The following is a 26,080-nucleotide window of genomic DNA, read 5'->3' as shown; positions in this document are numbered from 1 at the left end:
TTTATAGATACTCAGCTATATTCCTCTGACTTTAATACTGAGGTTCTTAACATTTGCTTCTATATATATGTGTGTCATACACACATATATATATATATAAAGATTTTATTTATTTATTTGACAGATCACAAGTAGGAAGCAGAGAGGGCGGGGGAAAGCAGGTCCCTGCTGAGCAGAGAGCCTGATGCGGGGCTTGATCCCAGGACCCTGAGATCATGACCCAAGCTGAAGGCAGTAGCTTAACTCACTGAGCCACCCAGGCGCCCCATTTACATATATATATATATATTTTTTTCTTTTCTTTTTTTTAATTATGAGAATCTTTCTGGGAACAAAACTGAGATATGGCTTTAACTGTTCTTAACTGAAGTTTATTTGATTCATCTTAATTTTATTCAGAATTGTAGGATTAAAAGCATTGCTAAGGCTGTTTTGTTTAGTATTCTCGTATATAGATAGTCCTAAATTGTTTTTTAAATGATAATTTTTTAAAAAGATTTTATTTATCTGACAGAGATCACAAGTAGGCAGAGAGAGAGGAAGGGAAGCAGGCTCCCTGCTGAGCAGAGAGCCTGATGCGGGGCTCGATCCCAGGACCCTGGGACCATGACCTGAGCCGAAGGCAGAGACTTTAACCCACTAAGCCACCCAGGGACTCCTAAACAATAAATAAATTTTAAAATTCTAAAAAGAGGGGTGCCTGGGTTAAAGTGCTGGGGCGGAGGGAGAGAATTCCAAGTAGGTTCTGTACGCAGCCCAGCACAGGGCTCCCGTCTCAAAACCCTGAGAGTATGACCTGAGCTGAAACCAAGAAGCAGTTTGCTTAACTGACTGAGCCACCCAGGTGTCCCTCCCTGAACACTTTTATTTTCCTTAAAAATTTTATTTATTTATTTGACAGAGATCACAAGTAGGCAGAGAGGCAGATAGAGAGAGAAGGGGAAGCAGTCTCCCTGCTGAGCAGAGAACCTGATTTGGGGCTTGATCCCAGGACCCTGGTATCATGACCTGAGCCGAAGACAGAGGCTTAACCCACTGAGCCACCCAGGCATCCCCTTCCCTGAGCATTTTAAAATCCAATATTTTTTTAAAATATTTTATTTATTTGTTTGGCAGACAGAGATCACAAGTAGGCAGAGAGAGAGGAAGGGAAGCAGGCTCCCTGCTGAGCAGAGAGCCCGATGGGGGGCTCGATCCCAGGACCCTGGGACCATGACCTGAGCCGAAGGCAGAGGCTTAACCCACTGAGCCACCCAGGCGCCCCAAAAATCCAATATTTTTTTTATCATGATTTTAAGTAGCTACAAATAATGTGATTTCTGACATAAATAGTGGAACTGTAACATCACTCTTTTAAGAGAGTCCAGATGAAATTAGTAACATAGTATCAACTTCTCAAAAGACACTTGTGGATGGGTCTTTAGAACAGGACATTTTTAACCCTTACTCTTTCTCCCACGCTAGTATTTATGTTATAACTGACTGTATGGGATTTTGTTCTAGTGGACTATACTTAAGATCTCTATAACCATAAATCTCTAAATAATTCAAAAGTTCTTTTGGATTGAACTTTCTAATTTTTTTTTTAAAGGTTTTATTTATCTGACAGAGACACAGAAAGCAAGGGAACATAATTCGGTGGAATGGGAGTGGGAGAGAGAGAAGCAGGCTTCCTGCTGAAAAGGGGATACGATGTAGGGTTCCATCCCAGGACCCTGGGATCATGACCTGAGCTAAAGGCAGATGCCCAACGACTGAGCCACCCAGGCACTCCTGCATTGAGCTTTTTAAAAAAAAATTTTATAAATATCACCACATAATCGATCAATATCAGTATGTTAACAAATATCCGAATGGAACAAAGCAAAATTTTCTTGTAAACATCTCTTCTAATTACATGGCTAAAACTTTATTAATCTGTGGGGGAGAGGTTCTATCTTTTTTTTGGATCTGGGAAGATAACTGAGAAAGGAGAGGCAGAAACCACGAGTAGAACCATAGCATTGAGGTGGGTTGCGTTTAGAAAAGAACATAGGGAATTGAAGATCTGGTTGTTGATTTCCCCAGAACTAAGTCTCTTCACCCCCTGGAAGGTTACCCTGAGATACTCAGCACCATTTTGAAGATCATGTTCCTGTGATAAACTTGACCTGTAAAACACTTAATATTTCTACTTGCTACTGAATTCACAGCTAATCTTTATCTTTAGCATTTTAATGAACATACTATTTTGTTAAATTTTGTTTTTTTTTCCAGTTAACATCCAGGGTTATATTAGTTTAAGGTGCACAGTATAGCCTTTCAAAACTTGGCATCTAACACCCAGCCCTCCTCACACCAGTGAACTCCTCAACCCGCACCACCCATTTAACCCATCAGCCTGCCCTCTCCTCTCAGGGAGCCATCAGTTTGTGATAAAATAATCTGGATTTATTTTTAGAATCTGAGACCAACATTAAAATAAACTCATTGCAGTAACACCAGTTTTCTGCTTCTAGGTTTGTCTTTGTGAAAAGTACTTACCATCTTTTAAAAATGGAATGTGGCGCACAACGGGGGAGGGTAGTCAATGTGTCTGAATATTCAGACATCCAAAGAGCATGCTGAATTTGTATTGCCTTTTAGTGTTTTTAAGTTTTTTAAAAGATTTTATTTATTTAACAGAGAGAAAGACAGTGAGAGAGGGAACAAAAGCAAGGGGAGTGGGAGAGGGAGAAGGAGGCTTCCCGCTGAGCAGGGAGCCTGATGTGAGGCTTGATCCCAAGACCCTGAGCCCCCCCAGGCGCCCCTGCCTCTTAGTGTTTTAGATCTCTGTTACAGTACCTTAAGTGTGGGGGCGCCTGGTTGGATCAGTTAGTTGGGCATCTGACTCGTGATCTCAACTCAGGGTCATCAGTTAAAGTCCCGTGTTGGGCTCCACACTGGGTGTGGACCCACTTAAAAAATAAATTAAAAATTAATAAAAGAATAATCATCTTAAATGTGTATTGTGGGAGTTGTGTTCTGTGGCCCTCCCCCTGTCCCTCTCCTGCAAAGCATGGACCAACAAAAGGCATTCTAATTTCGTTACCTTTCGTTTCTCCACCTCAGCAGAACCTTCTAAGTCCCAGACACGTAAACCCAAGTGTGGCAAAGGAACTCACTGCTCTCGAAATGCGTATATGTTGGTATATAGACTACAAACTCAAGAAAAACCCACCACAGCTATTCAGGTACCAGGTGAGCCATATTCCAAGAATCCATAAGGCAAATACTGTAAAATATCATGCTTACAGGTCAATGACAGGAAATTACTCCTTTTGTCAAAATCGGTTCGTTGCATATGGTAAATGTTGGTAAAAGTAGATATAGACACAGATTTGCTTTAAAGTAGTGAGTTTTGGGGCATCTGGGTAGCTCAGTTGGTTTAGCATCTGACTCCATTTCAGCTCGGGTCTTGATCTCAGGGTCATGAGGTGGAACCCCACGTAGGGCTCCATGCTCGCATGGAACCTACTTAATAAAAATAAAATAATGAGTTTTGGGGGCACCTGTCTGGCTTAGTTGATGTTGTGTTGTGGGTTTGAACCCTACGTTGGGTGTAGAGATTATTTAAATATTTGTTTATTTGAGATAGCATCGCATGGGCCCGGGGGGTGTCCACTCATGAAAGGGGGAAGGACAGGGGGAGAGAATCTTAAAGCAGACTCTGCTGAGCAAGAAGGTCAGTCTCCTAACCCATGAGGTCATGACCTAAGCTGAAACCAGGAGGCACACGCTTAACCAACTATGCCACCCAGGCACCCCAAGAATGAATTCTTTAAGAAAAAAAAGTGGTGAGTTTTCAAAATAAAGGAGCCTTTAACAGAGTGATTTCACTGACCCCTCCCCTCGCAAAGAAAAGCAAAAACAGTTTAAATTCTATAGGTAAGCAAAGCATTATTTATTTATGAAAAGAATCTATTTATTTGACAGACAGATCACAAGTAGGCAGAGAGGCAGGTGGGGGAGGAGGGGAAGCAGGCTCCCCGCTGAGCAGAGAGCCGATGCAGGGCTCTATACCAGGACCCTGAGATCATGACCTGAGCCGAAGGCAGAGAGACGCCCAACCCACTGAGCCCCCCAGGCACCCTGCAAAGCATGTATTTAAAGAGCTATTTAGTTTTACTTGGTTTAAATCAGCCACTATGATTTACTTGGTTTAATTTGTAAAGCATGCAAATATGTTTTAGCCACTTTTAATTAATTTTTATGGGTTTTTAAAAAGGAACAGTTGAAGGCTGCTTCGCTGACTCAGGTGGTAGGGCCTGGGACTCTTGATCTCAGGGTGGTGGTTTTGAGCGGCATGTTGGGCATAGAGCCTACTTAATTAAAAAAAGAAGAAGAAGAAGAAGAGTTGCTACTGGCCCGAGGACCGTCCTCAGTTGTTATTTTACGTAATTCTGTCTGCGCTCTGTGGCGTCCTCAGTTCCGAGTGGTACTTTCTGAGCCATTTGTTGGCTCCAGTCGGCTGGTGACGTGGAGAACCAGGTCGGGCATCAGCCAGTGTTATTCTAGTGGCTCGTGGAAGTTTTACTTTCGCCTTCAGGTGGACGTCTGTCCCAATAAGGGAGACTTCAGGAGGAAATTGCCACCAGAATCCTAGCCAGTATTTGGTATAGTTCAGAGATCCGTGTGTTTCTTTGTCTTTGAAAACAGGAAAACCTAATTTTTTTCTGTTTTCTGTTTGGAAAGCCTTTCTTCAAGAGCTGGTAGATCGCGATAATTCCAAATTTGAGGAGTGGTGCATTGAAATGGCCGAGATGCGCAAGCAGAGCGTGGACAAAGGAAAAGCTAAACACGAAGAGGTTAAGGAGCTGTACCAAAGGTTACCTGCTGGAGCTGGTCTGTAAGATATTCTGGGACAGCACTGTTGCCATGACGTGCCTTGTCTCTTTCATGTTCGCAGATGTATATGAACAAACGTTCCCCCAACCTTTTCCTTTACCCTACTCGTGCCGCTGAAGTGCTGCAGAATTACTGTGTAAACCAGCAACAGTGTGATGTGTAGCATTCCTTAGAATTTTCATTTATCATGTACTTTAAGAACGGGAAGCTCTTAATAAATTACAAGGTTTAGGTCAGCGCTCTGTGTATATATAAGTCTTACAGACGTTTTTGTTTTGTAAGATACTAATTTGTTCTTAACAAAAGATCTGATTGGATAACTATGGAAGCAACTGACTGTTGATTCCTTGCACAGTGTGTGCCCTGGCCATATTAACCGGCACTCTTTTCTATGAATACTATTTTTATGATACAGGTAGACTGATCTGAAATTTTAATATCAAATATTCTGCCAAGAATAGGAGAGCTTTCTGCTGACCCCTCATTTCTTAAGAATTATCCCACATGAGCCAGCTCATCCCTTTACTGTGTATGTTTAATGCAAGTTTACCTAGTGTAGTGCCTTAGAAAGAAAATCCCAACTTTCCCAGGCTACTGTGCCACCAGTAATGATACGCTATCTTTGTCGTTTCATAGACAGAATTCCCCATGCCCAGTTCCTGCGTAAAGGAGAGGCAATTCAATCCTAATTTTAGAAAATAAATACTCCAGCATAATTGTATTTGTGGTTTTGTCTTTTTCATATCTTAATTTTCTATTACTGGTATAACTTTAAACAAAAGATGATTATAAATTGCTAAATCTGTAAGAATAGCTCTTAAAAGTTCTTTCTGAACTATATCTTACTTGATTCTGACCTTTCTTTGTAACCTGCTACTCTCACTCTGTCCCAAGGGTTGGGATGATTCTAAAGTGCTAGACTGACCTTATTTTACTGGAAATTATTTGGAAATGAATATGATTCAAATAGAGTTGAGACCTAGAAATCTATTTTTGAACTGTATTCCCCAGTTTCCTGCTTTCACTGGACGAGAGACTGGGACTTACTGAATCTAAAGTAAAATGCCGTTTATGAACCACTCTTTAAAACTGCTGCATCACCCAAAGATTGGATGTGTCAGGTTAACACTTGTGCGTAATACTTGGGCTTCTCTTGGCTGTTTCCGTTTAGTCTAGAAGAACCTGTGCTTACGTTCTTAGAATATGGCTCTTTATCAGTACTTTTGCAAATTATGAACTTTATGATTTTTTTTTTCCCATTTGCAGTAAACGTACATGGTAGAAAATCTATGTTGTGCTAAGATGTTGAAAAATCCCAAAGCAGATGACCATGGTTTTGTGCTGCCAATCCAAGTCTTTGCTAAGCATTTTCTGAATCCTACCTGTGTTTGCAAACCTATTTAAAGAAGAGTCACTTACCTAAAATACAAGCCTCATTGGGAACACAAACCCTTTGGTCCTTTTTATTAAAATAAATTACCTCTAAATAATCAAATTTTATCTCTAGGTGGAGTGTTCCAAATATTTTTGATGTCACAGTTTTTCCTGGACTTTTTTTTTTATATAACTCCCCCAAAGAAAATGTCTAATGTTCAATCCAGCATTAAAAAAAAGGTTAGAAGTAACTTTTAACCAAAATGTACATTTTCTGTAGTAAATATTTTAACAAATGCTTTCCTGTTTGGCTAAATGCTGAGATTTTAAACACTGGTATCTCTACCTTGGCAAATAGAGGTCTCATTCCTTTTTGGGATGAAAGTGTTGCTCAGGTGCTTTTCTGGATCACAAGTCATAAAGAACTTGCCATGAGTCTTTTTGTCTAGAGTGGAAGCATCTGTAGTTTTTAAAAACTTTATAGCAAATCTGCCTTAACCTTGAGACTTGAGCTCGACCCTGATCCCAGGGATACTCTTGGCAGAGATTGATACAGTTCTTTATAGTAACAGTGATTGAAAACGAGAGAAAGAGAGACCTATGACTGCAGTTCCTCTTCTCCCACGGGTCCTCCAGCATACTAAAACTGGTGCCCTGAATCTAGAAAATGGCCAGAATTAATACAGTATTACATCAGAATCCCTGGCCTGCTCTCTTCCTCCTCTTACTATAAAATCAGATATGATTTTTCTGATCTTAATATCTTACATTTAATTCATATGAAACTGCTCAAAACCAGAATATGCTTCACTTGGACATTTTCTGTGGGACTCTGGTAGGGGATCGGAGCACGGTGTCTTGAATAGACTGCCTTTGAGCCTCGTTGTTGTCGTACGGGTCAGGGGTATAGCCGCCCTGGACCTTGAATCCTGTCAGACAGCCCTTGGGCAGGCGTGCTTTGTGCACATGCAGTTTTCCTAGATTGCCGTTCTTGTGAGGGTGAGATCCTTACTGCATTCTTCAGTTAGTCATAGCACGTGTCGTCTGCTCTTCTGGGAAATGAGAACACCTGCCCAATTATTCTGGAATGTGGCTCTGTGTCACAGTTGTGTTTTCCCTCCTTTGATGGCTTTTAGATCAATACAAATTTTAATCTATGTGACTGTATTTGGGAAAAGAAGAGATACGCTAAAACGTTCACTTTCCTTTCTTGGATAGAGATCATTTGTCTTTGCATTCTTAAGATACCCAGTGTACTCTGTCCCTGGCAGATGCAACGTGATAAATGGCAAATAAAATTGGGAGGGATTTTAAATTTAATGAATGGCACCATCATATATTGTAAAGTGCCACGACCATGTAATCTATACTGAATGTTAAGGTCTCCTCTTTATATATATTTTGTGAATGTATGATTAACTTTTCTATATCTCTTTTCTTCCAAAAAGCTCAAAATGCTTCACTTATCTTATCTTTTACATTCAACAACATCCCTGTGAGGTAGGTAGAAGGCAGGTATTATTACCTTCATTTTACAAATAAAAGACCTAAAGCATAGAGAGTTTAAGTGACTTGCTCAAGTTCAGTTCCTTGGTGGCAGAACTTGGATTAGACCTTGGTCTCAACTTGCAGTCATGAGCTCTTTCTCTGTAGTGGCATTAGGGATGACCAGTCAGAAGGCTCTTAGTTGACAATGTACAGTCTTAGCATAAATAAGGGATGTGACGATGCTGAGTTCTGTTTTTGTAAAAATTGAAACGTTTCAAACTAATCTGGAGATGGAAATTGGTTTTCTAGACCTGTAGTATAAAAGTGGTCAAAATGGGCTTTGAGTTGAATTGTCTATTCCCTCAGATCTCATCAGTAGTAGTACATAATACAAATACGTAAATTCAATCTCTGTATGTTTTCTTCTATGTTTTATGCTGGGACTCACTGGAGATCTTTGTAAGTAATCAAAGCTGGTCCTTTGTCTTTAATTTTGACTTTTAGGGAACTCATGGACTCAGTTTTCCCAAACGAAAATTCAGTTTGAGGTGGTTTGGTTTTATCTTAATTTTTGCAACTTCAAAATCAGTAACAATTCAATTCTAGTGAACTTCATCCTGAAATTTGTTTAAAATAGCTTAGTTTTTTGAGATAATATAATAATGTAACAAATAGCTCATGATATGGTTTGGGGTGGGGAAATCAAGTACGTTATAATTGACAGTGTCCTCTTGGATGAAGAAAAATTCAGTGGTTGAAACAGGCTTTTATAAACCGTTACAGCTGATGAGGTTAATCTCTAACTTAAAACTCAGATGTTTCATTTTCAGTTCCACATGTATATCACATATTGGTGAAAAGTGTTCATGAAAATCATTTATGAAATAAACATGATAGGGAATAAGGTTATGTGATTTACGAGCTGGCGTGGAGCATGGCTTTGTAGTTAACCATCCTGGGTGTCCTGATCAGAGCTCTGCTGTGCTGTCAAGCAAGACACTTCTCTCTGTGGATGCCTCTTTTGTAGAATGTGGTTAATAATACCAGCCGATCTCATAGGGCACTGTGCCAACTCGTCCCTATCGTGCACAGCTCCTTGAACCAGAAGAGGGGTAGTTAAATGGAGCTTTGTGTCGCAGTCCCCAAACATTTCCCCTGAACAGTGTTGCTTCTGATTCTGCTAACTTTCGACAGAGTTTGCATTGTCTTTTGAGGAATATGAATGTATCACTTAGTCAAAAAATGGTAAAAATACATAGACTCTTTCCTTTCTTCCTCAGAGCCCTATGAATTTGTCTCTCTCGAGTGGCTGCAGAAGTGGTTGGATGAATCAACACCCACCAAACCTATCGATAATCACGCTTGCCTGTGTTCCCACGACAAGCTTCACCCTGACAAGATCTCAATTATGAAGAGAATATCGGAATATGCAGCTGACATTTTCTATAGTCGATACGGGGGAGGACCAAGACTCACTGGTAATTCAGGGTGTCTTCTCTGCTTACGAAGTAATTCATGAAGTCCTCACCCTATGGTGTCTGTGATCATCTGACTCAGACTGTGCCAGCCGGTCCGAATGTTCTGTATACTTTGCAGAAAGGATTGGCTAAAGATAGAAGTTATGTAGCAGTATACCTCACTTTTCATTGACAGAATTTCCTTCTTCTGAGAAAACCATCTGGTAGTATTTTGTTACTTTGTTCAGTACTCTTCAGGTACTTGAACTTTGGTCTGGTTGATTGCACATCTACTTAGATGGTTATTTAGCATGCGAATGGAAGCTGCTTGATTCTGCTTTGACTATAGAGCTGTATGTAACGACATAGTATCCGTAGTCTGTTTGGTTCTGGTTGTCTCTCCTCAAAACATTTTATTTTTATCAGCAACATAAGCCCCACCTTCACCCTATAGGTGAGTCTACGAAAACGAAATTGCGTGATCACGTTCCCTCCTTTTCCTAAATTAAGTGCTGTTCTCTGAATGTGTACAACTTACTGCATAAAAACTGGTATTTAACTCCGTGGCCCAGGCCTTCTCTTGTACACATCTGGAGTTTTGCTTTCTAAATCTGTTTTTGATTCATGATCAGTGAACTGAGCAGTGATAAGCTCTTTCAGAGAATCACATCTCATAGAATTCCTACAACTGTGAGTTTTAAACTGGTCTTTGGTGGGTTTTTTTCCCCTTTAGTGTTCTGTGCTTTGAAGTGTCCCAATATTTCATACTCACATGAAGCTCTCAATTAACGTTACATAGGTTCCCAGAAATGTTGTCTCCCCCCAACTTAGAGCCTCAATTATTTAACTCTAGTCTCATAAAATATGTGTCTAAACCTTGTAGAATATTATACTTGATGGCATAGGCTATTTTAGCATATTACAACGTTTCAGCTCTCATGTTCTTTGTTTATGCCGATACGAGTTTTGCTGTCTTGAAGTCTGTACCACCTAAATAATTCAGGCCATAGATCAGCTTTCCCTATTGTCAAAACTTGTGACTTTAGAATTCTGTGTCCTGTGAAGTCCTGACACTTTACCTGTGCGCAAACAAACTTCATTTGCTGTCCCTCTCTCCCACCTCTAGTGAAAGCCCTGTGTAAGGAGTGTGTGGTAGAACGCTGTCGTGTATTGCGTCTGAAGAGCCAACTGAATGAAGATTATAAAACCGTGAATAATCTGCTGAAGGCAACGGTCAAGGGGTATGTTGCACAGCGTATACTGTTGACGGTAAACCGAAATAGTTGTAAGAGGGAACAACCAAATGGCTTGTGACTTATAGACAATAGTAGTTAGGATTTTTTGTTTTTTGGTTTTTTGTTTTTTTTTTAAGATTTTATTTATTTATTTGACAGAGAGAAATCACAAGTAGGCAGAGAGGCAGGCAGGGAGAGAGAGGGAAGCAGGCTCTCTGCTGAGCAGAGAGCCCGATGCGGGACTCGATCCCAGGACTCTGAGATCATGACCTGAGCCGAAGGCAGTGGCTTAACCCACTGAGCCACCCAGGCGCCCCAGTAGTTAGGGTTTTTGAAGAAAGAGGAGTAATGATGTGGATGACAGGGAGGTTAGACTGTGCAGTGATCGCCACTGTGGCTGCAATGAACAAAGGTGAGTCACCCAGCCTTTGTGACTGTATTCCATTCATCAGAAAGGTAGAAGCAGAGGTACGGATCTGAGGTCCAACCAGACCAAGGCAGTGTGTTAGTGCATGTTCAGGTGTGGAGGTGTCCCTCTAGAGAGGCCGGAGTGTGTTAAATGGTACCCAGAGGAGCATCCTTGGCAGAAAAACCCAGCGCCACTCCCTAGCAGACCTCTGGACCCAGGAACCAATAAACTCAGGTGGCATTTATTAATGGCGCTTATTATGGCTAGGTTTAACTTATGTTCTATATTTTCCAAATAAAGAGTAACCTAGTTTGCAATTTTTGGTCATTCTCCAGATAGCCTCATGACTCCATGGATGTGTGTATGTGAGGACCTGTATGTATGCTTGAAGGCCCGGCTGTATGTATTTTGGGGTAGTAGTCAAGGGAAAGAAAGTAGCTCATTGGGTTGTGTTTGGTGTGAATGTAATTGAGGAAGCAGGTAAGACTTGGGATAGAAACAGAATCTGAGATACCTGCATTTCAGTAGTGAAGAGTGAAAATGGCCAAAACATGGGACTGGTTTAAAATTTGTGTGGATGGGGATGCCTGGGTGGCTCAGTCAGTTAAGCCGCTGCCTTTGGCTCCAGGTCATGATCCCAGAGTCCTGGGATCGAGTCCCGCATCAGGCTCCTTGCTCAGCAGGGAGCCTGCTTCCCTCTCTGCCTCTGCCTACTTGCGCTAGCTCTCTTCTCTCTCTGACAAATAAATAAATAAAATCTTTAAAAAGAGGTGGATGGTAGCAAATTTCGAATGTTTGTAATTCATTTTCGTTCATGACCTTTACATGTAAAGGGGGGAGGGCATTAGGAAATGTTACTTGCATGATTTCACATGGTCTCTCTTCCGCAGCAGTGATGGATTTTGGGTAGGGAAATCCTCCCTGCGCAGTTGGCGTCAGCTCGCTCTTGAACAACTAGATGAACAAGACGGTGATGTAGACCAAAGCAATGGGAAAATGAACGGCAACACCTTGAACAAAGGTAACGTGAAAGTCTGTGTCGGTGGTCGTGTGGGCGGCACCGCAAAATTCCCACCTGTGCAATTTCAGAAGCCATTTTTATTAAACCAGAAGCACTCAAGTGTCTCAGAACAAATAAAAAGATTGTTTAAGTTATACTGAAGTTGAGCAAGGGCACAGCAGCTCATGCGAGGAGTTCTGTGTGCCCTGGCATCCATTTTCCTCTTGGTCGCTCTAGTTAATCACAGGCAAAATTCTTTTTAATTCTACTCCAGACTAAAATTTTTAAGAAAGGTGAGTCTGCTGCCAGTCGCATAGGATATTGTCAGCTCCGTATGTTTGGTTATAGATTATCTGCCCCACTTACAGGCTGCCTTTGGCAAATAAAGTGACCCTGTACTTCTGCATTTTTTCATCCAGGAGAGAAGGCAGCTTATGAATAGTATTTTCTTAATAAATTCTACTGAGTTTTCTGAAGCTATGCTTTCAAGTAGGAAATTATGTTAATATAGGTCAACCACTAAATTGAATTTTATAATCAGTGTTTTGTAAGATACAAGGGGAATTAAGGCTCTAAAAATTATTTGTAGGTTTAAATTGGAAGCTACTGGTTTGATCAGTGTGTTCAGGCACAGTTAGTGACCCTTAAGCAGTTGTCTCACCTCGTTCTCTTATCCAATTATTAGGATCACATACACAGATTTTTTTTAATTATCTTTTAATATTCGTAGCCTTTTTACTGAAATATTCTGAATTTCTGAATATTCTGGCTCTTCCCATAGCACTACCTTTTAATTTTTTGTATATTTTATTTTAATAAATGGACTAGGATTATTTTTTTGAAGGAAGTTAACACACAGTGTTTTATTATTGTCAGGTGTACAACACAGTAATTCAGCAACTCTTACTTTATAAAAAATAAAATCCTCAAAGCCGCTATTTGTTTCAGGCTGTGACTTTTAATGTCTTTGGATTCGACCTTTTTTGAAAACCCTCTTTTTAGTAGCATCATGTGACACTGTGTTAAATATTTACTTGGTGCTCTTTTAAACTTCTTTATGTGTTCGTGGTCTTTTTTTTTTTTTTTTTTTTTTTTAAAGCTTTTAAGTAATCTCAGCACCTAACAGGGCTCAAAATCAAAACCCAGAGATCAAGTCACACACTCCAGCAACCGAGCCAGCCAGGCACCCGAGTGATTGTTCCTTTTAAGTAAAGTCAGGTGCCATAATAGGCAGTATCTTGATGTTGGCCTAGCTTAAAAATAGTTTTCATGTTGGTTTGAGAGTAATATGCTTCTCTTCTCCCCCTTCCTCCATTCAGAGATTTTAAGAGCTTGAAGCAGAGCAGAAGGTACAAAGTAAAATCTGGAAGCCCTTCTACAAATTTAATCACTATAAATGGGGTTTTCTTTTGTCTTTTAGTAATGGCAGTCCTGTAGGTGCAGTCGTGCATTTTCCTCTATTAGAATATATGGCTCTTCTTATTTAGTGGCTGAAGGAATCCATACATTATTGTATGGATGTATTCTATTTATTTAACTGATTTTTTTTTTCAGTTTTGTACAATTAATATATAAGAACAGATAAAGTGAGCATCCTTACATATGCTTGTACCTACATCTTTGCATAAATTCCCAGAAATGGTTGGATCAGAGAATTATAACCATTTATAATAGCCATGTACTGATACGTATTGGTAAATTTTCTCCAGAAAGTATATATGGGCTTGTTTTTCCATGCTTTTATCAACATGAACAATAAACCTTTCACATGAGCTAATACTAGTCTGATACATGAAAAATGACTTAGCAGTGTCAGGGGTTTGCCTTTCAAAATTACCATCGAGATCAACCATGGTCCTTTATTTAAGAAGTTCTTGTTGTGTTTGTGATAGTGTCCTTCCTATGCCTGTTTTTTTACTGAGCTTTTTAATGGTTAGTAAATATTCTTTAAATGTCTTATGTACTTAAACTAAAACCCATGGATAACTATTCTAATCTCCTTAGACTTAAGACTTTTTATGTGACCGTGTAACTGGTATACACAACTACAAATTCACGGTGACACAGTGTAGACAGATAGGAAAAATGAATATTGGAAGAGAAATGGTAACGGGAAAAGCTCAGTTGTTAATATATATTTTTCATGTTAAAGGTTAAGTCCTTATTTCTCATTAGTCTTCTGAAGCTTTCTGTTCAACCCCTGAAAGAATAGGTGGGTGAAAATGACATGACATGTAGGTGATTAACTTGGTTTATGATCCTGTATTCTGAATAGCTTGACTCGAATTAATGGAAGGATATGTAAAGTATTTTTCAATTTGAAAAAAGGAACATTTTCTTGCATAATATAAATCTTGAAAAAAGGAAAACTGCCATTCAGATATTTTTCTTTCCTTTTAAGGGAAAGAAATATAACACTTCCTAACAGTAGCAGGTAGGAATCACTTGGGTCTAATTTTCAGAATGTTTTAAGTTTTCTTTGTTCAAAATTGTGCCCAGTCATATCTCTCTGCTACTTTGAACTTCAAATATAACAGCCAGAGTGGTTATTATCTGTATTTCTTTTGATTTAGATGAATCAAAAGAAGAAAGAAAAGAAGAGGAGGAGGAATTAAATTTTAATGAAGACATTCTTTGTCCACATGGTAAGCCAGAAGCATGCGTCTTCCCTTGCTTGTCTGATATTAGCATATCATAAATGTGTTCAGAGTTTTGCCGCATTTCTTAAGGGTTAGGCCCAGACATGGCAGTCAGGGTGGAGCGCTGGCTTTCTAGCCTGCACTTGGTCTTACCCTGTTTAATGGTTAGCTTCTTGCTTCCTGTTTTCCCGCTAGTACCCCCTTATATCTTCTGCTCTTTCCTTGCAAGAAATTTAAAAAAAAAAAAAAAAAAGCAAAATAGGATTTTCCCATATTTAGAGAAGAAACTTTTTTGCCACTTGCCACATTGAAGGACTATCTGAGTTAAAAGGAAGAATTTCAGTTATGTCCCATGACTGTGAGTCTTTGCTCTACTTGAACATTTTCACAAGTGTTTATACATTTTAATATTATCAGGGCTATTTCTGGTTTCATTTCATTTTCATTTAATGACCAGCTGCCGTGTGCTGTGTACTCCTAATAATAATTTCCAGGTTTTTATTTATCCTGTGTATTTGGTTGCGTATTATTTTTCTTAAGGAGTGCTCATTTCTAGTAAGTAACTTTTTGCAAGGGACTGATTGTATATGAGACACGGTTTTCCATTCTGTTAGCTCTGTGAAAGTCAAACAGGCATTTGCTTCTCAAAGCCATTTATGCATAAGTGTCCGCACCTCCCACCCCATCCCTGACTGTATCCAGCTCTTACCAGTTCATTATGTACCAATGCATGGTATCTCAGCGCCTACCCGCATGCACACGAGTCCTTTTATATCCGGAGTCCTTGAGGACATTAGTGATTATAGTCGTCACTCAAATGATACTTGTGTCCTGGCCATTTGGACATTGTTGCACTGTACTTCACTGAGTCGTTGAAGGACTGTGCTTACTTGTTCATTGGCCATACAGCTGGGAGGGGAAGTCATCTTGGGGTGTGGATTTGCGTCTCGTGGGGAGGGCCACAAGCCCATTTTTCCTTCCTGTCCCATCACCTTGCCTCCCAGTTGGCCCTGCTTACACTGGAGGAGCGCACAGGAGGAACACAGATGCAAAGAGGACACGACCTTGTGTGTGGTTGGCAGGTTGAGTAGGTAGAAGAAGGTGAAGTGAATAGCCAAGAGTACATCAGTTGTTCTCGTGACGCTTTCATACCAGCTTTTCTTTTCCCTTAAGCATCACAGCAAGGATGCAGACAGTGGGGTACGTTCCTCCCTTCTGAGAGTTGAGGCCTCTGCGACACAACGCTGACTTTCCTGCTCGGTGCCTCCCTGCTGTTTGAAACAGTGTCAGAACTCAGACTGTCATCTTACCCCTCGTTTCACTGACTTTTGCTCGGTCTTCCCACCTCTTGTCTCATCTTGTCATTTCAGCATCACAGTTGTGACAAAAAGCATGGCAGAGCTGAATGTGATTTCAGGACTTGTGCTATACTCCTCAGCTGAAAATTTGAGCACAAGAGGTGGTTTTTAGGTCTTCAGCCTGATCTCAACTCGTGGCTATATTTTATCTTGAATTTGATTTTATTATTTTTTTACGTAAGTTGTACTTTCAGCAAGGGCTTGAACCCACGACTGTGAGATCAAGACTCGCGTGCCCCACCCGCTGACCCAGCCAGGCACCCCTACATACTCTAGTAGTTTTTTTTTTTAAAGATTTTATTTATTATTTATTTGGCAGAGAGAGATCACAAGTAGGCAGAGAGGCAGGCAGAGAGAGAGGAGGAAGCAGGCTCCCCGCTGAGCAGAGAGCCCGGTGCGGGACTCGATCCCAGGACCCTGAGATCATGACCTGAGCTGAAGGCAGCGGCTTAACCCACTGAGCCACCCAGGCGCCCTCTCTAGTAGTTTAAAAGGATAGTTCTCAGCGATTGTTTTTGTGGACCTCACTTTTTAGTGTACTGTGTGTCTGTGGGACCCAGGTTTTCAGGTGCAGGATATTGGACCTTACTTAGAAACCCACTTCACCTATTCGGTTTATATTAAAGCTCATTCGTGGTGGTAGTAAGAGGGTAGTGCACAGGAACTGAATGTTGACCGTTTGTCCGTTAGTTTTTTGTTGTTGTTTTATTTTGTTTTTTTGTCTGTTAGTTTCGTAAGGGTATAGATACTAACTCATTTAGCCTCTACAGCAACCGTGAGTGGTCAGTATTAGTATTACTGTCACATCCGTGATACTCACGAGTAAGTAAACTGAGTCACAAAGAGGCGAGAATTATCTGCTGGAGGTCCTCACCCTTGAGAGGTAGTTTTGCAAAGGCTAGGTATATAATTGTTGGAAATTATTTTCTGTCAAAACCCGGAAGGAATTGCATCTTACAGTGTACCATTTGTCCAAAGCCATTCTTTGTAGGTTACCTTTTTTTCTTTCATTTCTGGCAGCTTGTATGACTTTTGTCTCCAGCGTTGTGACCTCTCACCTCAACCCGCCTCCGTGTGGGCCCGACCTCCTCTGTTTTGTGAGATGCTCTCTGGGTGCTGTGCGTGTGGCTGAGGCTGGTGATGATAAGCTTTGCTGTTGGGAGGCCTCTGGCTGGCCTCTTGCTCTGGGGAATTCCCACTGTTTGGGATCTGTTCTTAGGCTACTCAGATTTTCCATAAGTATCTTCCATCTTCCTGCTTACAGAGTGCTGACTGGACTGTCAGAGCTCTGGGGTCGTGAGAGACAAGAGGGTTTGGGAGCCTCTGCCTTCTGTGTGGAAACACTTTACTCCATCTCAGTTCGTGCCCACATTCATCTGCGCACTTTGTTCCCCAGTGCAGGGGCCTGAGGCTGAGTGTTGTCAGAGAAGCCTGTGGTATTCTGTGGATAGAGTGGCTTAGAGCATGAGGAAGGGACTGAGAATTTACTGCCTCCTAAGTACAGACTTGCGGTCCATTTACCTGCTTTTTAATACCATCTGTGCTTCTGTGTGCTCCCAATTCCTGGGTCATTGGGGGCACTTCTGCAATGTAGTGAATCTGGTTACTTCCTGACTTTTGCCAATTTAAAATTCATTTTTCTTGTGTCCCATCGATTTCCTCTTAAGCTTCAAAACTTTTTGTTGGCACAGCTCCCGCAGTGTTTTCTTTATCCATCATCATGATTTTATAAATTTTTTTAAAAATCCCTTTACTCTGGAGGCGCCTAGGAGGCTCAGTCAGTTAAGCAAGTGTCCAACTCTTGGTTTTGGATCAGGTCATGATCTCAGGGTTGTGCATGCAGTAGGGAATCTCCTTAGGACTCTCCCCAGAGAGGGCTTACTCAGCCCCTCCCCCCACATGCGCCTATGCCCACACACACAGACACTCTCTCTCAAATCCTTAGAATTAAAAAAAAAAAAAAAAAAGTCCCTTGGAGCACCTAGGTAGCTCAGTAGGTTAAAGCCTCTGCCTTCAGCTCAAGTCATGATCCCAGGGTCTTGGGATGGAGCCCCGCAACAGGCTCTCTGCTCAGCAGGGGACCTGCTTCCTCCTCTCTCTCTGCCTATTTGTGATCTTTGTCTGTCAAACAAATAAATAAATAAATAAATAAAAATCCCTTTACTCTGGTTTAATGTTGTGTTTTTTGTTTTGTTTTTTTTTTTTTTTTAAAGATTTTATTTATTTATTTGACAGAGAGAGAGATCACAAGAAGGCAAAGAGGCAGGCAGAGAGAGAGGAGGAAGCAGGCTCGCTGCTGAGCAGAGAGCCTGATGCGGGGCTCGATCCCAGGACCCTGAGATCATGACCTGAGCCGAAGGCAGAGGCTTTAACCCACTGAGCCACCCAGGCGCCCTGGTTTAATGTTATTTAGGAGGCACTGAAAATCCAGTTTCAGAATTTTTTTTTTTATCTGGATGTCCTTATTGTGAATTTGCATATTTTTACTGTGAAATCCCAGAATATCTATAAAGACCTGTGTATATTTAATACATCAGAGATTTATGTGAGTTAATCACTGGATTATATTCCATTAGGAGATTTACTGCTGCCATAGAGTTCAGTATTTATTGTATATGCTATGTATGCATCAAGCTTTTTTACCCAGTTCATTTTGTATTTATTTAAGTGGATAACCTTTCTTCCCTTCTCCTTCCTTCCTTCCTTCCTTTCTTTGAGAGAGAGAGAGAGAGACAGCCAGAAAGGGAACACAAGCAGGGACAGTGGAAGAGGGAGAAGCAGACTTTCCATTGAGCAGGGAACCTGGTATAGGGCTTGATGCCAGGACCCCAGGATCATGACTTGAGCCAAAGACAGATGCTTAATGACTGAGCCACCTAGGCGCCCCAACCTTTTTTTTTTTTTTAAATAAAATTTATTTATTTGAGACAGTGTCTGCATGGTAATGAGCTGGGGGACGAGCAGAGAGAAGCAGACTCCCTGCTGAGCCAGAATTTCCCCCCAACCAACACCACCCCCCATGGGTGGTGGATCCCACCCAACATGGGGCTTGATCCCAGGACCCTGAAATCATGACCTGAACTGAAATCAAAAGGTGGACACTTGGGCACCTGGGTGGCTCAGTGGGTTAAGCTTCTGCCTTCAGCTCAGGTCATGATCTCAGGGTCCTGGGATCGAGTCCCGCATCTGGCTCTCTGCTTGGCAGGGAACCTGCTTCCTCACCTCTCTCTCTGCCTGCCTCTCTACCTACTTATGATCTCGGTTTGTCAAATAAATAAATAAAATCTTAAAAAAAAAAAAAAAAAAAAAGATGGTCACATAACTGACTAAGCCACCCAGGCGTCCCTAAACCTTTCTTATTGCAAAATGTGCTTTGCAGTTGGGCAGTTTAGATCTAGATTTTGTGGGTGAGGATATTTATACACAGTCTAAACTCATTGTTTACTAGATTCCTGTTTTTTACTGGAAGAATACTTGGGGATTAGGTTAACCAGTATATTTGGTGAATTTGATCTCTCATGGCTGATTTGATCTTGTGTTGAGAGATGTTGCTCCAGGATGAATTTCATTGATTGGCTTTTTCTTTTCAAATTTAGGAAAGTGATACTTATCACAGGATACATGTCTAAAAATTCATATACTACAAGTAAAAGTTAGTGATTGTGAGGTCATAAGCAGGTTCAGATATGTGCAGTCATGCAGTTATTAAAATAATAGGACATGGGGTGCTTGGTGGCTCAGTTGTTAAGCATCTTCCTTGGGATTGGGTTGTAATCCCAGGGTCCTGGGATGGAGCTCCCTGCTTGGTGGGAAGCTTGCTTCTCCCTCTCCCACTCCCCCTGCTTGTGTTCCCATTTCACTATGTCTCTGTCAAATAAATAAATAAAACCTTAAAAAAAATGATAGGACACTAACTTTAGAAACATGGTAAGAAGTACAGGGGAGAGGACTTTGTTTATTCACTCAAACTGCAGTGAAGTGATTTATTAAAATAGTCTCCTGAATTCAGAAATAAATTTAGGTTGTTCTTTATACACATCCAGCATTGAAATGCCTCCCATCATAACTAGGGCAACATGTCCCCAGTGACAGGAAATCCCCTTAAAGTGTGTGTGTGTTTATATTACTGTTTCCTTTGTTCACATACCTCTTCTGAATCACGTACATGGTTCAGCACAAACGCAGCCTTCAGTCTTGTTGGGGGGAAGGCAAGAAAGAAACCAGTTTAAAATTATAATTGCTTTGGAGTTCTTTTAAATCAGATTGTGGAAATCTACTGTCATCTTTTTTATGACTGCATTATATTTCATCATAAAGATGTACTAAATTAGAATCCAGTAATCCAGTTAACCTTTTATTTTATTTTTTTAAAGATTTATTTATTTATTTGACAGAGATCACAAGGCAGAGAAGCAGGCATAGAGAGAGGAGGAAGCAGGCTCTCCGCCGAGCAGAGAGCTGGATGTGGGGCTCCATCCCAGGACTCTGGGATCATGACCTGAGCTAAAGGCAGAGGCCCCACTGAGCTACCCAGGCGCCCCTCCAGATAACCTTTTAAAAAACTTCCCCAGTTGTCTGAGGATAGACACATTGGAATAGGTCTTCATGACCTCAGGAAATTTAAATCAACAACCTACTCAGAAAGAAGATTAATTTTTACAGTGTGACCTATTTGCTCTGATAATAAGTTCTCTAAAGCAATCTTTTCTTGGGGTTATTCAAAGCTCAGTGAGAGATAGAATGGAAGACGATGCATTTTAAGGTGTTAGAAATTTGGGGGTTTGGATGAGACAGACCTGAGGTCATATCCCAGCTGTGTTATAAACAATCCACGCTGGTGACTGGGTATATCAACTTCACTGATTGTGTTTATTTTATAGAACCTGTAAAGCAAAAAATGATGAGACAGTACTTTGAAAAGTTACTGGCTTTATTTTTCTTAGATATGGGGTAGAAACAAATGTATGGCTTTGAAAACCTAAAGATTTGGCGGGGGGGGGGTGTGTGTAATGACTACACCTAATAATGTAAGTGCAGTTCACTAATTGACCAGAGACAGCTGAAACAACAGGATGTAGAAATAGAAAAGGGCCGAGGGGTGGAGAAAGGCAGACAGGCCCCCTGAAAGCCTGACATGGTCCAGCAAGCAGTAAACTGATGTGGGGCCCTTAAGATTGGGAGTTGCTGCTGCCTGGGCGTTCCTGTGATGGGAAAAGAGGGAAAGGGAGGGTGCTGAGCATGTTCTCCTCTGGGTTTGTATTGTTTTTGAAGATGTATTTATTTCTTTCACAAAGAAAAGCAAGTGTGCAGGGGTAGGCAATGTGGAGAGAGAAAGAGAGCCTCTCCCCGCAGACTTCCTGCTGAGCCAGGAGCCTGGCATGGGACTCAGTCCCATGACCCATAAGATCATGACCGGAGCCAAAACCAAAAGTTGGAGGCTTACCTGACTGAACCACCCCAGCACTCAGTCCTCTGCTATTTTCAAAGATTCCCAGGAACTGGGGTGACAGCAGTAGTAAGAAAGCCAACTAGATTTTGACTGGAGATGGTTTTCTTATTCAACTTGAGTTGATACGTAAGAGAATGGCTCTGGTAAGATTGGACCCAACCTTGGGCGCCTGGGTAGCTCAGTGGGTTAAGCCTCTGCCTTCAGCTCAGGTCATGATCTCAGGGTCCTGGGATCAAGCCCCGCATCGGGCTCTCTGCTCTGCAGGGAGACTACTTCCCTGCCTCTCTCCCTACTTGTGATTTCTCTGTCAAATAAATAAATAAATAAACCTTTAGAAAAAAAAAAAATTGGACCCAATCTTGAAAATCCTATTTCTCCAGCCGGAGTGGGTGGAGGTAACTGTAGGCGAGTGGCGAGTGTGCCATTTGGATGTGAGTGGAGGCACAGTGCTGTTGAACCACCCTGCTGGCAAAGGGTACCTCAATCCCCAGAAGGCCCTTTTCACTGCTCCCTTTACTGACAGGTAGAGAGATAGAGATGGGAAGTGCTTGGCTCTAGTCTTATACATTTGTGTGTGTTTTGTTTTGTTTTGTTTTTTGTTTTTTAATTGCCTGGTGTTTCAATCACAGACTTCGATTAAGGACATACAGGAATGGCTAGTTCTTCAGAATTAAGGATGAAATTTAAAGAGTTTTGAAACTAAGGAAAGAGTAAATTACAGGAAAGAAAAAAAGGATCTACAAATTTTTTTTAGGTTGAAGGAGATTTGGGGGGCTCTATATTGATTTTTTTTAACTCCCCCCAATATAATCTTTTTTTAACTTAGGGGAGTTATGCATATCTGAAAATGAAAGAAGACTTGTTTCTAAAGAGGCTTGGAGTAAACTGCAGCAGTATTTTCCAAAGGCTCCCGAGTTTCCAAGTTACAGAGAATGCTGTTCCCAGTGCAAGGTACTGAATGTGGTGCTGCCTCCTGTGGAAATCACATGCCGCCTCCCTGGATTGACTTTCCCCGGGAATTGACATTGTACTTCTGTGGGGGGAGTAGGGAGGAGGCATGTCCTGTGCTGTCAGCAGGGGGTGGTTGATTGCTTCTCGTTTCGTTCTCTTACAGATTTTAGAAAGAGAAGGGGAAGAAAATGAAGCCTTACATAAGATGATTGCAAATGAGCAAAAGACTTCTCTTCCAAATTTGTTCCAGGATAAGAACAGACCGTGTCTCAGTAACTGGCCAGAGGTATAGTGATCCCCATAAAGTAGGATAGAATTCATTTTAACCTTTTAAAGGCACTTTGCAAATTCCTAATGAACTGTTAGGGAACAACCCAGAGCGCCTCTAATTCTCATTGTTTAGTTGTCTAATTGGAGGGTTTACCCTAGCTTGGCATTTCTTGGCAGAGAGCTATATTTGCATTATATGTATAAATCTTGAAACAGGAGAACGACAGCATATGGGAAAACATTTTCCCTAAAGATGTAGGTGAGTTAATGGACATTTGCATGTGATTCTCTTGTTCCAGGAAACGGATGTTCTATACATTGTGTCACAATTCTTCGTAGAAGAATGGCGAAAGTTTGTTAGGTACGGCCCCAAATTTGCTATTTCCTTTTCTTTTGTTGTTGATTCTGCTATTTTTAACAATTAGTAGGGGCTCCTGGGTGGCTCAGTCAGTTAAGCATCTCCCTTCAGCTCAGGCTGTGATTCCAGGCTCTTGGGATCGAGCCCCACATCGGCTCCCTGCTCAGCCAGGAGCTTGCTTCTTCCTCGCCTTCTGCCTGCCACTCTGCCTACTTGTACTCTCTCTAGCTCTCTGTCAAATAAATAAATAAAATCTTAAAAAAAAAAAAAAGAATTAATGGATTCTGATCACAGTACCTTTGATGGTTACTTTTTTAGCATGTACTAAAATTTTATTTTGTTGACAATTAAATACATTACAGATGTAAAAATAATTATCTTAAACCTCTTGAGTGGTTGTGGTAGTGATGTATATTGATCCTCCTTGTCTTACTTGAGTAGAAAACCTACAAGATGTAGTCCTGTGTCGTCGGTTGGAAACAGCGCTCTTCTGTGCCCCCACGGGGGGCTCATGTTTACATTTGCTTCCATGACCAAAGAAGATTCTAAACTGTGAGTTTCTTCTCCTCATGTAATTTTTCTAGTGATTAATAATGAATGCTTAGGTAATTTTTATCTGACACAAGCAGTGTATATGAAGGATCTAGGCCTTTGCTGAAATGTAGGGTTTGTCCTTTCAAAAGCTCCACTAGAGTGAGCACTCCCCTTTAAAAAAGGGGTGGGGGGGGGCAAGACTGCTTCCATAGAGCAGGCGAGAATCTGCCTGAAGCTGCCGTGCTCTTTGTGTCTACCTTGTCCTTCCCAGGGCCCCAGTCTTATTCTCCCAAGCTGCCAGTTCCAGTACTGCCTCTTCCAGCATCCCGTAATCACCAGGGGCTTGCTGGTCCTCGTTTTTCCTGCAGCCACCGGGCTTCTGCAAACAGATGAGGAGGAAGGCACTGTGGTACCAGAGCAGAGCTACTGGGCTGGTCATTTGCAATTCTGGGGTCTTAAAGTCAAAATTTTTGTCCCACTCACTCTTCAAGTGCTTCCAAAAGGACTCATGTCTGAAATTTACCCATGATATTGCCATTTTATCTTTTCAAAGAATTAAAAACTATGTAAGAGAACATAGAATGCCTCTGATATTGCTTATAAACTGTGAACATTGGAACACATACATAATCATTCCTTTGGGACTAAGAGTAGAGGTGGGGAGTTTACTATTCATGTTAATACTTTCACATCATTTAGGGAAGCTTATAGTTATTAATTTTTCTTTCTATGGGGTACCTGGGTGGCTCAGTGGGTTAAGCCTCTATCTTCAGCTCAGGTCATGATTTCAGGGTCCTGGGATCGAGCCCCGCATCAGGCTCTCTGCTCAGCAGGGAGCCTGCTTCCCCCCTCTCTCTCTGCCTGCCTCTCTGCCTACTTGTGATCTCTGTCTGTCAAATAAATAAATAAAATCTTTAAAAAAAATAATTTTTCTTTCTATGTTCTTCCCTCTTTTTTTCCTTCCTTCCTCTATGCAGGTGGTGTTGTAAATGCTAGACATCAGGAGGATAACTGTAATAATAGAGCTGTGTGTACCAGGCAACTTAAATATTAAACAATTCAAATAAAACTGAAGGCCCCTCAGTCTTCCCCTTTCTTCCCTTCCTCCCTCCCTTTGTTCTGCGTACATCCATCTTGGGCCTGAAGTTGAGAGTTACCTTGCTCTGAAAGTACTATTTACAAAGTAATATTTTGCTTATTTGAAAATGGGTTTTACAAACGGACATCATACGGTATTTATCCTTCATTTGGTTTCAGTTTTTGAGATTTAGACTTGCAAGAACTGTTGATCCCTATAATGTGAATCTTGAGTTTCACTGCTCTAACACTCTCCTTGTATGAGGTTTACTGCTGTTCTTTGTTGAGGATGATGTATCTTTTTCTTCTTAACTTTTCTGTATTAAATACTGGTCTTAGTGATTTGACGATTTGGGTTTAGGAGACTAATGGATTATTTTAATTCTCTTAATTTCCATGTGTCTTAAGGCATGTTGTGTTTTTTTGCACAGTATAGCTCTCATATGGCCCAGTGAGTGGCAGATGATACAAAAGCTCTTTGTTGTGGATCATGTAATTAAAATCACAAGAACTGAAGTAGGAGATGCAAACCCTTCAGAAACACAGTATATTTCTGAGCCAAGTAAGTTTTCATATTTGTTCGTATAGTTAACACTTGACATTTTAAGAGAGGGAAGGAGAGTGTGTCACTGCTGTATTCCCTATTTAAAATTAACAATCAAAAATAAAATTAAATTAACGATCATATATTCAGGTCTAAACAAATACACCCACAGTGGGAATTATTCTATACCCCTCTCATTATTTGTATGTTTAGTAGTTGATAGTAAGTGAATTTCCTTACTGGTATTATTAATATACAATAATTAATGGGAATTAAGAGTAATGGTTATTTAATGAATGTTCACTGGTAACTTTTTGCTGTGTGTTTATAGTTTTTTGGTTCTTTTACAGTTATTCCCCAACTACTTCTGTTCTTTTTGTTTTTTAGAACTCTGTCCAGAATGCAGAGAGGGCTTATTGTGTCAACAGCAGCGGGACCTACGTGAATATACTCAGGCCACCATCTATGTTCATAAAGTTGTGGATAACAAAAAGGTACCAGTCCCTCTCGTGGCCATGACTAGTAATGATCAAGTTGGCTTTTTGATTGGCTGATAGATTTTCACTAGAGCCTGCCTAAGATTACATTTTTATTTCCTTGGAGCTAGAGCATAAGAATTCATACTGGATAAGAATTCAAGATGAATACTTACGGGATTATATGTGGATTTAGTCAGTTATTGATTTGATACACAAGTAATTATTGAATGTCAGCTGTGTGCCAGGTATGGGCTTGGTGTGGCGGGAATACAGTGGTACAGAAGAGAGACCAGGGACCTACCCTCAAAAATATTTGTACCTATTACGGAAGATCAAGAACAAACCCAGAAAGTGTGATGGTTGAGTATGGCAGGAAGATCCTGAACATAACCTCCTCCCAGGATACAGTAAATCTATAGCTAGATATGGATTAATTACATCTGGAAGAACTTGAGAACTAGCTAAACAGCTGCTCCACAAAGGATAAAGAGGTCGCATCAGGATGAGTAGGAGAAGCAGAGATACTATCTCACCAAAATCACCACCCCCAGCACAGCCCTCCATCATGGGGAGGGATCTCACGATGTGGATT

At 41.0% G+C, this 26,080-nt stretch overlaps 1 protein-coding gene across 11 annotated transcripts in view; it reads left to right on the top strand.

Moving 5' to 3' along the window:
* The window catches only part of USP48 (ubiquitin specific peptidase 48), a 93,486-nt gene that overhangs the window by 44,511 nt on the left and 22,895 nt on the right, over positions 1-26,080 (top strand). For 5 of the 11 annotated variants that reach the window (XM_045063922.1, XM_045063921.1, XM_013047984.2 and 2 more), the window contains 12 exons: positions 3,091-3,219; positions 4,714-4,863; positions 9,009-9,206; positions 10,312-10,426; positions 11,720-11,850; positions 14,403-14,474; positions 22,102-22,226; positions 22,390-22,512; positions 22,796-22,857; positions 23,296-23,406; positions 24,897-25,027; positions 25,397-25,503. In XM_045063922.1, the coding sequence (XP_044919857.1) occupies positions 3,091-3,219; positions 4,714-4,863; positions 9,009-9,206; positions 10,312-10,426; positions 11,720-11,850; positions 14,403-14,474; positions 22,102-22,226; positions 22,390-22,512; positions 22,796-22,857; positions 23,296-23,406; positions 24,897-25,027; positions 25,397-25,503 (1,454 nt within the window). Of the gene's footprint in view, positions 1-3,090; positions 3,220-4,713; positions 7,741-9,008; positions 9,207-10,311; positions 10,427-11,719; positions 11,851-14,402; positions 14,475-22,101; positions 22,227-22,389; positions 22,513-22,795; positions 22,858-23,295; positions 23,407-24,896; positions 25,028-25,396; positions 25,504-26,080 lie in introns of those variants that run through there. The other 6 variants (XM_013047987.2, XM_013047974.2, XM_004741256.3 and 3 more) reach the window with 5 other exon arrangements.

This window comes from Mustela putorius, unplaced genomic scaffold, assembly GCF_011764305.1.
Source record: "Mustela putorius furo isolate JIRA1106 unplaced genomic scaffold, ASM1176430v1.1 tig00003853_pilon_pilon_pilon, whole genome shotgun sequence".
In the NCBI taxonomy this organism is placed as follows: Eukaryota; Metazoa; Chordata; class Mammalia; order Carnivora; family Mustelidae; genus Mustela; species Mustela putorius.
Note: the sequence above shows the minus strand (reverse complement) of the source record. Positions and strands in the feature narration are given on the sequence as shown.